The sequence below is a fragment of the Delphinus delphis genome, chromosome 13, assembly GCF_949987515.2.
Source record: "Delphinus delphis chromosome 13, mDelDel1.2, whole genome shotgun sequence".
Lineage (NCBI taxonomy): Eukaryota > Metazoa > Chordata > Mammalia > Artiodactyla > Delphinidae > Delphinus > Delphinus delphis.
This window is the reverse complement of record NC_082695.1, coordinates 8,294,087-8,306,879: the sequence shown is the minus strand read 5'-3', so window position 1 is coordinate 8,306,879 and position 12,793 is coordinate 8,294,087. Positions and strand designations below refer to the sequence as shown.

Here is a 12,793-nt window from a genome sequence, read left to right as displayed (position 1 = left end):
AGATAATCACAGCATTATCTATGACAGCAAAAAATGAAAACAAAACACCAAAAATTGTTAGACTATCCATACCACAGAATATTAAATTAATATTAATAATTAATTAATATAAATTTAGTCATGAAAAATCATACTTTAGAAAGATAACAATGGGAATATATTCCCATGTAATGATTAAAAAAACAAATAATTATGTATAGCATGATCCCAAATACACACACACATATATTTTTTTTTCTATATCATATATATATATTAGATAAAGACCCAATTTTTTTTTTTTTTTTTTTTTTTGCGGTACGCGGGCCTCTCACTGTTGTGGCCTCTCCAGTTGTGGAGCACAGGCTCTGGACGTGCAGGCTCAGCGGCCATGGCTCACGGGCCCAGCCGCTCCGCAGCATGTGGGATCTTCTCGGACCGGGCCATGAACCCATGTCCCCTGCATCAGCAGGCAGACTCTCAACCACTGCGCCACCAGGGAAGCCCAAGACCCAAATTTTAATTGCTTTTAATCCATGGTAATGGTCTATATAGTACATAAGAACTAATTATGAAGTTACCCTGGCCTCATTAATTTCTTCAGTAAAGAATCAGCAAAGGTCCTACAAAAGAAAATTTGCCATTTGCTATCACTAGTTTCCACATAATCTTAAGACTCATACTGAATTTAATTCAAGTTCCCCAAAAAATGGTTATTATGTTTTTTTCCTTTACCCTTCTTATTTCTGCTGTAGAAAATCCAGATGTCTTGAGCTGCTCACATTCTTTATGCAAAGTTTTAAAGGCTTCCATCAAATCTTCATACTAAAAGAACAAGTTAAAAAATTATAAACTAGTGACTAGATCCAGTAGGCTTTTCTTAATCAGGTTATCTATTAAAGTGATTACTTAATCGGTATAGAACAGCATTTAAATATATCCTTAAACATTTATACAGGATACAAAAAAAGTTGGTGTATATAATCTGGCCTCTAAAGATTTCTCTGGTTACTTCCCTAACTAACACTCTATTCACTAGCTTTGTTGATCTTCTTTCAATCCCTGGAATATTCCACCTTCACTTTACACACCCTATTCCCTCAGAGAATACTCTATGACTCCCTCACCATTTGCCAGGATAGCTCCTATTAATCCTTCAGGTCTCAGCACAGACACCACTATCCTCAAAGAAGCCTTCTCTAGCCCTGTACCTATTCCATATCAGAGTACCATGATATCAGAGTAAATATCATATAAAATTATAATTGCTAGTTACTTTAGACAGTGAGAGTCAGGAGGATAAGAATCATACTACTTGTGGAGACTTCTACATTCCTAGGGCCTAGCATAGTGCATAACCAATACAGGTGTGCAATAAAAAGTAGTTAAATGAATGAAAAAAATCACAACTCTTATCCACAATTTTTTTAAAATAGGTCTTTTTGTGGATAATGACAGAAAATTAATAATATTTTTTCTTGACTGATCATATTCTGCAAGTCTGTAAATCATTCTAAAACTCTTCATTCAGAAAGACAATGTTCATTTTTTTTTTTTTTTTTTTGCGATACGCGGGCCTCTCACTGTTGTGGCCTCCCCCGCTGCAGAGCACAGGTTCCGGACGCACAGGCTCAGCGGCCATGGCTCACGGGCCCAGCCGCTCCATGGCATGTGGGATCTTCCCGGACCGGGGCACGAACCCGTGTCCCCTGCATTGCCAGGCGGACTCTCAACCACTGCGCCACCAGGGAAGCCCACAATGTTCATTTTTTATTAGGCTCTCTGCTAAATGGCTAAATGTGTAAGTCATTTTATACATATACTTCAAACATGCTTCGAGGACAAACGTCTTATTATTAATCCTTCCATTAATAATTAGCTGGGCGTGTTTAGTAAAAGCCTATTAATAACCTTCCTCCAGGGACGTCCCTGGTGGTGCAGTGTTTAAGAATCCGCCTGCCAGTGCAGGGGACACGGGTTTGAGCCCTGGTCCGGGAAGATCCCACGTGCCGCGGAGCAACTAAGCCCGTGCGCCACAACTACCGAGCCGGCGCTCTAGAGCCCACGTGCCACAACTACTGAAGCCCACATGCCTAGAGCCCGCGCTCCGCAACAAGAGAAGCCACCGCAACGAGAAGCCTGAGCCCCGCAACGAAGAGTTGCCCCCACTCGCCCCAACTAGAGAAAGCTTGCGCACAGCAACGAAGACCCAACACAGGCAAATAAATAAATAAATTTATTTAAAAAATAAAATAAAATAACCTTACTCCAGAGGAATTGGTTTCTATCAAATTTATTGATGTGCGGGCTTCCCTGGTGGCGCAGTGGTTGCGAGTCCGCCTGCCGATGCAGGGGACGCGGGTTCGTGCCCCGGTCCGGGAAGATCCCACATGCCACGGAGTGGCTGGGCCCGTGAGCCATGGCCGCGGAGCCTGCGCGTCTGGAGCCTGTGCTCCGCAATGGGAGAGGCCACAGCAGTGAGAGGCCCACGTACCACAAAAAAAAAAAAAAAAAAAAATTTATTGATGTAGGAGGGTAGGGAGGATAAAATATTTCATATTTACAATAAATAAAATAAAATATAAAATAATAAAATAAAATATTTCATATTTACACCTCTCTATTTCTTACATTACGTAAAGCATTCAAAGGTAGGGGCTGCAGTGGTCTCATTCTGCTATACTTTTCTCAAGGCATCTACTGTAACATTTGACATAATTATTTGCATAAATCTTTCAACCCTAGAAATGTCTTAAGAGATCAATACTGACTCTATTTTGAGTGATTGCTATGGATGAAATATATTTCATCCAAAATATATGGATGAAAAAACATTTAGTTGATTGTTTCGATTAATACAAATTTTGAGCACATACCATATAGAAGCAACCCTACCAAACTCTGGAGGAAAACAAAGATGGATAAGACATGATATCTGTTTTCATAGATCTCATAATCTATTGGGAGAGACAGATTGACAGACTACTCACAACAAACTGGCACAAAACGGCCTACATACCTACTATAGAACAAAAGCACAAACACTAAACAGAGGCAAATTTTTTCTTTTAAATCAAAGTTCTTTGAAATCTTAAGCCTAAATTCTTTCTTTCCATAGTCTTTGATCAGCAATGTGCTTTGAAATCCCTGGACCAGAAGCCAGACCAGCCAGAATCCTGAGTAGTCAAGAGCTTTAAGACCTTAAGGCCAGAACCCAGTATCACCCCAAAACTCTGGAGAGGAAAGTACACTGAAATTACAAATTCCTGGTCCTTTCTCTACCTTCTGCCTGACTGGAACATCCTTTGAGATCATAAGCTTGGCTTCTTTGTCTACACACAATCTTTGAAGGTGCTCACATGTACCAATTCGCCTGGCATACTGTCAATTTATACCTTTTGCTCCAGTGTAATTATGATAACCCCTTTCCTCTCTGATTTGGATGACAAATTATACAGTCACAGAACTGATCAACAAAGTATTCTGCAGTCCCAAGCCCAGGATCCTAACTACCCACAATTCTTTTTTTTTTTTTTATTCAACCCACATTTATTTATTTATTTTTTAAACATCTTTATTGGAGTATAATTGCTTTACAATGGTGTGTTAGTTTCTGCTTTATAACAAAGTGAATCAGCTATACATATACATATATCCCCATATCTCCTCCCTTTTGCTTCTCCCTCCCACCTTTCCTATCCCACCCCTCTAGGTGGTCACAAAGCACCGAGCTGATCTCCCTATGCTATGCAGCTGCTTCCCACTAGCTATCTATTTTACATTTGGTAGTGTATATATGTCCATGCCACTCTCTCACTTCATCCCAGCTTACCCTTCCCCCTTCCCGTGTCCTCAAGTCCATTCTCTACATCTGCATCTTTATTCCTGTCCTGCCCCTAGGTTCTTCATAACTTTTTTTTTTTTTTTAGATTCCATATATATGTGTTAGCATACGGTATTTGTTTTTCTCTTTCTGACTTACTTCACTCTGTATGACAGACTCTAGGTCCATCCACCTCACTACAAATCACTCAATTTCGTTTCTTTTTATGGCTGAGTATAAAATATGGAACACTTCATGAATTTGCGTGTCATCCTTGCACAGGGGCCATGCTAACCTTCTCTGAGTCGTTCCAATTTTTAGTATATGTGCTGCTGGAGAGAGCACCACAATTCTTAAGTAATAAATTACTCTAAGATCCAAATTTCAGGGGTTTTTTTTCTATCCACATACTCTATCACCAAAAAGGTATTTGTGTGCAAAAGTCAATATTTTCATAAGTGATTACAGCTGAACATTAGCTGATAACTGTTTTACCTTTTGATGCCACTGGAAATACAGAGACAGCAAATAAACTAAAGTGAGATCAATATATATTTGAATGTGTGCACCTTGAAATCCACTACGGATAGCTTAAAAATACCATTTATATATTGTATACCTGTTTATTGGTATCAGCCACGGTTTCATCCTGAAGAAACTCACTTGGTACCTCAAGTTTTATTAAAAAACGAGCTAAATATGCTCTTTTCTTCAGTTCATTAGTCCTCTGAAGAAGCCAGTGGAGCACTGGGTAAATCACAGGTTTACTTCCAATCACCAGACCCTGACGAAAGTTACTCCTATAAAAAGAAAATAAACACACACGCACACACAGAGGCTTATAAGTAAACCTTGAAAAGAGGTAACATTTGCTCAAAATCCAATTTACAATTTCCTGATTGCTTTCCATGATTATTTTAAAAAGATAAAACCAAGGCTAATCTAAAGTCAGTCTGCACATTAACAATAATCATAAAATTAGGCCTTTAATATATCACTGGAATATACAGGGAGGTTGTTTTGGAACCATTAACCGGTACAGTCAGCCTAAATACTTCACTTCATTGACTGGACAGGTTTAAGTCATTGTTTTTGTCTAGGATGGCAGATAAATGATAAAATGGAATCATGGATTTGCCTGACTTTTCTGATTAAGAGAAAGAACTGACTCACTTAAGACTCCTGCATGACAAAATAACATTAAGAATTCAAGATTATTTTGAAATTCAGTGATTTTCTGAGGCCACTGACTTAGGGAAAACAGGTATTGCCAGAAAGACTGACTGTGAAGGTTTGGATATTAAAGCACAGCTCTAAGAAAGCAACACTTGATCAGATTCTTACATGTCCGTGGCATTTCCTGGAGGTTTGTATTTAAGGATACCAAGAAGGCTCAACATCCTTTTGGCTGTCTGCTCTGGCATCTCCTCTCTGATATCAACAACTTGCTAAAAAAGAAATTGAAAAAATGTTATTATTGTGTATCTAACAAAGTACAATATTTAAACTCACTGACAAAATTGTTCTGCTAGAGCATAACAGTCACAACGGTCTCTTCAAAAACAGATTAAGTATGGAGGCCCCCAGATTCCAAGTGAGGGTACATACAAGTACAATCAGGATTCATATTAAGAAGGTCAAGCTTAAAAAAGTCTCAGTGGAAAAGGCCAGTGTATGAGAGACATGAGCCAACTTGCAACACAATTAAACCTTTCGTAAAAGCATCTTCATTCCAGGACCAAATCTATTTATGTTTGGAAGTAGACAAATAATTTCTAAATAAGGTACAAGTAGATCATTTAGTTTTTGAGCTATTAAGAAACCTTAAAGATCATCTACTACCTACAGCTTTACAGGCATGGAAAATTAGGCCCAGAGAGGTTAAATAATTTGCCCTAGATGCACAGATATTTAATGGCAGAAACTGGCCTTCTTGCCACCCTTTTCATCACAGAGAAAAAGAAAACTCTTACCTTTGGGTCAATCTCAGCCAGAACATCACTGAGAACTTGTAATAGTTGCATTGGCTCCAGGGAATCAAATGTGATTAAGTTATAGTTCTTCCTAAAAGGCTCCTTATTGAGATTGTCCACGATGAATTTGATTTGATCACTCATAATTAGGTCTTATAATTTATACTAAAGAGTAAAAATACAGAAAAAAATTCCTCAATATTGGTAACAAAAGTTCTGTATTAACAAAAAACAGTCAACAGAAAGTCAGTATTAAGTTCATAGGAAGTAGGCATGGGAAGTATTCTACATGGCATATAAAATGCTGTGAAGGGGTTATTTTGTTGAAAGAAAAAGAGTATGCAGACTTTCTTAGGAATGCTACAGTACATACTGTTAATATTTAATGACCTGTTTTTGTATATGCATCTGATAGCAATCATCTGAATTAACATTGAATTAATGTGGACAAATGAATACAAAATCCACCGACATTAACATTTCTCCCACTCAGCTTCACAATTTCTACCTAGAGGTAAAAACTTGTTAGCCTGTAAACATACTTCTAATATATATATATTTTTAATTAGCAGCCCACATTAATCCAAATTACCAATTTCTCTGGAAAATCAGATCTGGCAACCCTGGACCCACTAGGTACATGGCCACAACCACCTGAAGCTGGGTAGAGGCTGCAAGCTTCAGCCTTGGGGGTGCACTCTTTGGTTTTGTTTTGGGTTTCCTCCACCAGGTACTCTTCACACATTGATGCATCAACTCTGCCACCCTTGAGTGATTAAGGCCTTCATTTCCTTTGCCTTCAATAGTTCCAGTCTCTGCCTCTCCCATTCCAAATCATTTTGTAGGCGTCTCATTGCCTACAAAATAAAGTCCAAACTTCTTGGATTTTGAGACCCTTTAAGATCTAGCTCAATTTACAGTTTCTCAATATTATTTCCAATTGTTACCTTACACCCTTTCAAACTTCAGCTGACTGAAATAAGCACTGCTCCCTAAATAGCTATTCCATCTCTGCCTTCAGTTAATGCTGTTTTTTCTGCCTAGGACTGTTCTCCCTTTCCCCCGTCTCCAGAGGTGCAAATCCTAACCATGTTTCAAGCCCTGCCCTCCAAATCCAAGTTCCTCTAGGAGATCTTTCTCAAGCTATCCCCCAGTTCTGCATCAGAATAGCAACATTTGCCCTCCAAGCTGACCACTTTATCTGCACTGCTCTCCTGGAGTTACTTTTCCGTTCTGTACTAGTTACTTACCGACAGTTTCTCTTCTCTACTAAACTGTAAATTCCATGAGGACATATCTGTGCCTAATTCTATCTCTGAATATCCACTGCATCTAAAACAGTGACTTCTTCCACTAGACTGAATTTGTTCACAGGCCCAAGGCCAGAAAATAAGCATAAGCCTAAATAGAGTGGCAGTGAGGAAGATCATAACTTTTTAAAAAATTGATTACCTGATTATTTAACTGCTGAAACAGTTTAACCAAGGCTATTAGTGTTTCTTGCACACAGATATCACTTGTTTAGTATGAGAAAAAGTGGTAGAAATTTGCAGACAGGCAATTTTTTAGAGTAGCTATTTTTGAAAATGAATTAAAAAATGAACTACTAAAAAAAGAAATAAAGAGGGCTTCCCTGGTGGCGCAGTGGTTGAGAGTCCGCCTGCCGATGCAGGGGACACGGGTTCGTGCCCACGAACACGGTCCAGGAAGATCCCACATGCCGCGGAGCGGCTGGGCCCGTGAGCCGTGGCCGCTGGGGCTGCGCGTCTGGAGCCTGTGCTCCGCAATGGGGGAGGCCACGGCAGTGGGAGGCCCGCGTACCGCAAAAAAAAAAAAAAAAAAAGAGAAATAAATACTTCAGTGCTCCCTAATAGCGCCTAACCATGAAATGAAGAGATGCTATTTTATTTAAGACATTCATTGGAGCTGCATGCACCTTGCTCTGAAATAGGTTTTTTAAAGTGGGTGGGTGGAGCTAGATACCTAACATTGAAATGTAAAAATATTATCATTTCCTCATAAGTATGATAAAATTATGAGTAAATGATTATTTTTGAAAAATAAGCCAAAAGATGGTAGAAAAGATAACCAATGTGGTTTAAAATTTTGAGGTTTCCTCCATACTGTTTCCTTTAAGCTATAAAAGGAAAACTTTACATAAATGAAATAAAAATCCACACTGGAGATGCAAATTTTCCACTGTTGAAAGTATTTTAAGTATAAGTCCACGTCACAACCTTCACACACAGATATATTAATTTTTAACTCTTTAGAAATTATATACATGTAGAAATTACACATACACAAAACGTAACATATACACACAGATATATATTCTTTTTTCCCTTCCCAAAACCAGAATACTTGGACAAACAAGTAAAACGTTCCCAGGAGACAAAGATGTACTGAACAGGTAGGTTGTCTGTGCCCAGTGGGCTCTGCGCTCTAAAATTAGCAAAAGCAATCACTCTCCCTCTTCCAAAGGAAAGTCGCCACACTAATTCACAAGCACTCACCCACATAAGAACCCGAGAGGGTGGGGGAGAAGAACTGAAACCAGGACATGCGTTTATCTGGCACAACTCGGCACAGAAACGACGCTGCCCTGGTCCCAGGCTGGCACGCACGCTGGACCAGCAGCCTCCCAAGATTCCCCAAAATAGTATCTCCCCCACCCCCTCACGCCCCGGGGTTCGCGAGAGCGGACAGAGGACCCCACGTCAGACCCAGGCACCTCGCGAGGGCTGCTCTGGGCTCCCCTGCGGTTCATCCCGCGGGGGAGCCGCCCGGATCACTGCGAGGCACCACAGGGGCCGACCCCCGATGTTGGGGTTGAACTGCTGCTACCCCTCCGTTCTCGAGGTGCTGCACTGGGAAAGGAAGGAGTTCTCTCCTACTTAGGGGTTTGGGGGAGCTTCCGACCGCGGCTTGGCGAAGTTACCTCAAATTCTCCTCACGAAACCACTTCCCCCCCCGGAGGCATCCGGGCTCTAGTGAGTTCCTAGAGACGAGCTCCTTGGCAACGGTTGCTAGGCCGTGGACACATCACTTCCGGGGGCGGGAGGGTCGGCGCGTTTCCGCGAGGCCCCGGGCGCGCGCTCTGTGGCCAAGGCCCTGGAGGCGAAAGAAGGAGGGAGGGGGGCCCACCTGCAAACTAGGTTCACAATTTCTGAGCCACTGCGGACAGCTTAGAGAGTTGCGGGTTGTTACCGTGGCAATAAACTTTCCCCAGCGTCCTGCAGTTTGCAGTTTACGAAACACTCTCTTCGTTTTTCACCCATGTTAAATTCGTGTGCTCTTTCCTCCTTCCCTCCTTCCTGCTTTCCTTCCCTCCTTCCTTCACCAAACATCGGTGATGACATCTTTGAGGCAGGGCCAGTGGGATTTGGGTTGAGAAAGCATTTAGCCTGGGCTTCAAATTTAGATTTTTGACATAAGTATCTCCAAATTAGGTTACACGTAGGAACAATTGTAGTCTCTTCTGTGAATTGTAGATTAACAGAAGGCACATTCATCATAGAGATGTCAGCTTCTTTGTCACATTATTGGGCCACATAGCCCGTACTGGGAATTAATTTTTTTCATCCAGAGTTTCTTTAATATTCTGAGAGCCTAAAAAAAAAAAGGAAATGGCCTAAGGCTCTCTTTGGCTTCTGAGAGTCTATTTTTAGGCACCTGCAGAAATGAATATAGTTCTTACATTTTCATGCGGTTCACGTTCTACGAGGTAGGCGTGGGGGGCGGAGATCTTCATGTCTAGATCACAGAGGAGGCCAGGAAGACTGGAGCCGAGAGAATCCCGGGACTGCACTAACTGGCTTCAGGGGAGAGTTTAATTGATGAATGGTATTTTGAACTGCCCCTATTAGGGTGGAAACCACTGTACTCCGTGATGTCAGCTGGCAATGGAGAAATGAGAAGAAAAAAAAATGAAATTCCTCACACCCTGAAAACTTAGTTGCCTGCTCAAACATCTTGGAAGAAACCAACTACAGATTTAGCATCAGACTTACAAAATAAAGCAAGACAAAACAAAAAAAATTCCATATTAGGCATCTCCTGTAGGCCCTGCTCTTTGCTGGCTGCTGGGGATGCAGTGGAAGGCAGGGAATTACCTGGCCCCTGTCCTCACGGAGCTGACAGTCTATGCAAGAAGAGAGACAATTGAACAGGCAACACCAATATAACTATGACAAATGCTATAAAGAAGGACCCAATGATGAGAGAGTCCAGATGAAGGGTCACAAGTTTATTTGGAGCTGAAGGGATTGTACTGTTAGGAGAGGTTCCATCGGACAATGTGACGTTTAAGGGTCAGTAAAAATTAGCCAAACAAGAAAGGGGAGGGTTTTTTGGGCAGAGGGAACAAAACATTCCAAGATGGGTACATTGCTGGCTGCAGGGCGCTTGGAGAGAAACTAAGACAGGTCCCAGCTCACAGATGCTCAAGACTAGTTGGAGGAGGCAACACTTAAAACCTTGAAAAATTAAATAACTCTGAGAGAAACAATAAAAGGTGCAAACAAGGGATTATATAATTACTTGATCCTATTGGGTGTGTTAGGAGATTCTCCTGGCTCCCTGGATTTGGGTATTGGATTGCCATTGTATGGCCTCACGTGAGATTTCTTTTCCTCATCTCTAAAATGTGGCTATAATAATACGAGGATTACATGAGTCGATATGGGTTAAGCGATTAGAACAGTGCCCGATACTGGAAGAGCTAAGGACATTTTACCTTTTTTGTCCCCTTTTTTTTAAAAAAATGAGATGGTTAGATTTGCTCCTTCTATAGTCTAAAGATGTCAGCTATACAAAGGTAAGAGTGGCTTTTCTAGTAGTTTTTAGTTCCTCCTCTGCCTGTTGCTGCTATTACAGTTATAAGAACGTGTCAATTCAAGTAAGCAATGGAATCTACTCTTTGCACTCAAACTTGATTTTGTGCTTAATATGATTGCTCTGGAACACAGGAAAGAATTGGAAGCCAGTCTGCATGCTTCCTGGGATCCATATACTGAGAAGCTTATATTCCAATCTGGAGCAAAGAAGAGAGACACTGAGCAGCCTTGCACATGTTGGGTCCCTGCCTATCTATCAGACCCACACACAGACCAAAGGAAGACTTGTAACCACTTGTAACCACCCCTTGATTCATTTAAGATAAAAAGATTCATTGAGGTATCCAAGAAGAGCTTACCAAGCAACAATTTCACAACAGTGGAGGCATTGCTGAGTACATCCCAAGCTTAGCCACACACACGAAGGCTTTTTTTTCCTTAGATGCTTTACTGAGTCTTCCTTGTAAACCCCCAAAGCTGCCTCTTGGCTGAACTATAGTTGACACTTTTAACAGGTGAAGGGAAGCCTCAGTCATGTGAGACAGCCTCTCTGAAAGATTCCCACTCCTACCCTGACTCTTTTTTTTAATAGCTTATTAAGATATAATCCACATACATACAATCCACCCATTTAAAATATACAATTCAGTTGCTTTTAGCATCTTTACAGAGTTGTGCAACCATTACCACTATCTAATCCAAGAACATTTCATTACCCCAAAAAGAAACCCCATTCCCTTTAGCCATCATTTCCCAGTTTGCTTAATGTGATTAAGCAAACCCACCACCACTTCTCAGCCCCTGGCAACCATTAATCTGCTTTCCTTCTTTATGGACTTGCCTTTTCTGGACATTTCATATAAATGGAATCATAAAATATGTGGCTCTTTGTGTCTGGCTTCTTTCACTTAGTTGTAATATTTTCAAGGTTCATCCAAGTTGTAGCACATATCAGTACTTCATTCCACTTTATGGTAGAATAATATTTCATTGTATGGATTTTTGTTCATCCATTTATCTATTAATAGACATTTGGATTGTTTCCACCTTTGGGCTATAAAAAACAGTGCTGCTATGAACATTCATGTACATAACTCCACTGTCTAAAGCACTTCCATTAGCTAAGTCAGGTAAGCAAGGTATGCACATCAGGGACATGGGTAAATGGAGGGGTGGCCTTTCTTGGATTTGTCTTTTCCTTTCAATTCTTGTTAATTTTGGCTTCTTGGGTGCTCATGGTTGCAGACTATGGGATCTAAGATATGGATTCTTTAGCAGTTTTTGGTTGTAAAATCAGACTGTTGTTGAAACATACTCTACCCTTGCTACCAAAGCACTAAAAGAAAATGCTGTTATTTGGTATTATCCTTTAAATGTTCACCAGCCACCAGTGGAGGAGAAGGTGGGGAGGAGTGCGGAGGAGATGAGAGAGAAACTGGAAGCTGCCCCTTCTAGCTCCCTTATTTAACCTTATAGATACTGCAAAGACCATCCACAGTTGTGAACCTCTGCTCTGGTTATTCAGAGGGGGAAAAAAAATCACTCCTGGTCAAGTGTTTTTTCAAGACTGAGTTTAGTACTAGATAAAAAAAATAAGGAGAATGGTCATTATTTCATGTAATTGTAAAGTCCAAGGAAATCACCACCTTCAGGTATGGTTTGATCCAGGAGCTCAGTGATGTCATCTTAACTTTCTTTCTCCCTCCATCTTCCTGTCTCTCGTCCCCACTTTTCTCTGAATGGGCTGTTAGGAGCAAGAGGCTTACATTCTTCAAGCATAGCATCCTCAATAAAAGTAGAATCTTTGCTTCAATAGTTCCAGCAATTTCCCAGTGCAAATTCTCATTGGTCTGAAATGTGTCAGATTATTCTTGAATCAATTGTTATGACTCTGCTGGACACAGTAATTGATTGGGTAAGGGTGGTTTCCCAAAAGAAAGGGCTGGATTTTCTTACCAGAGGTAGAGACACTGTGCAAACAAGAACAACAGATGTCCCGTTCAGGTGGTCAGGGAAGGTGGTTAAATCTCAAAAGTTGGGTAAGCAAAACCAGAAATGAGTCTGCTTATTGTGGAGAGTTTGTGTGTTAGTGCGAACCTTCTCCCTGATTTCCTTCCAACAAATTATCTTTCTTCAATGCAGACTCCCATCATGGGCCAAATGAGGTCTTGGGATAACAG

General features: G+C 40.8%; 1 protein-coding gene and 1 non-coding gene across 7 annotated transcripts in view; both read right to left on the bottom strand.

The window, feature by feature from the left end:
- IFT81 (intraflagellar transport 81) overlaps positions 1-12,793 on the bottom strand; it is a 103,907-nt gene that overhangs the window by 75,397 nt on the left and 15,717 nt on the right. For 2 of the 6 annotated variants that reach the window (XM_060029356.1, XM_069541345.1), the window contains exons 1-5: positions 8,717-8,787; positions 5,776-5,940; positions 5,147-5,250; positions 4,422-4,602; positions 715-804 (exon numbers count right to left, since the gene is read on the bottom strand). In XM_060029356.1, coding sequence (XP_059885339.1) covers positions 715-804; positions 4,422-4,602; positions 5,147-5,250; positions 5,776-5,919 — 519 coding nt within the window. In that variant the 5' untranslated portion in view covers positions 5,920-5,940; positions 8,717-8,787. Of the gene's footprint in view, positions 1-714; positions 805-2,241; positions 2,324-4,421; positions 4,603-5,146; positions 5,251-5,775; positions 5,941-6,429; positions 6,633-8,716; positions 8,788-12,793 lie in introns of those variants that run through there. The other 4 variants (XM_060029354.1, XM_060029357.1, XM_060029358.1 and 1 more) reach the window with 4 other exon arrangements.
- On the bottom strand, positions 4,040-4,147 carry LOC132436701 (U6 spliceosomal RNA). The gene has a single exon (XR_009521853.1). It is a non-coding gene; the product is annotated as a U6 spliceosomal RNA (small nuclear RNA).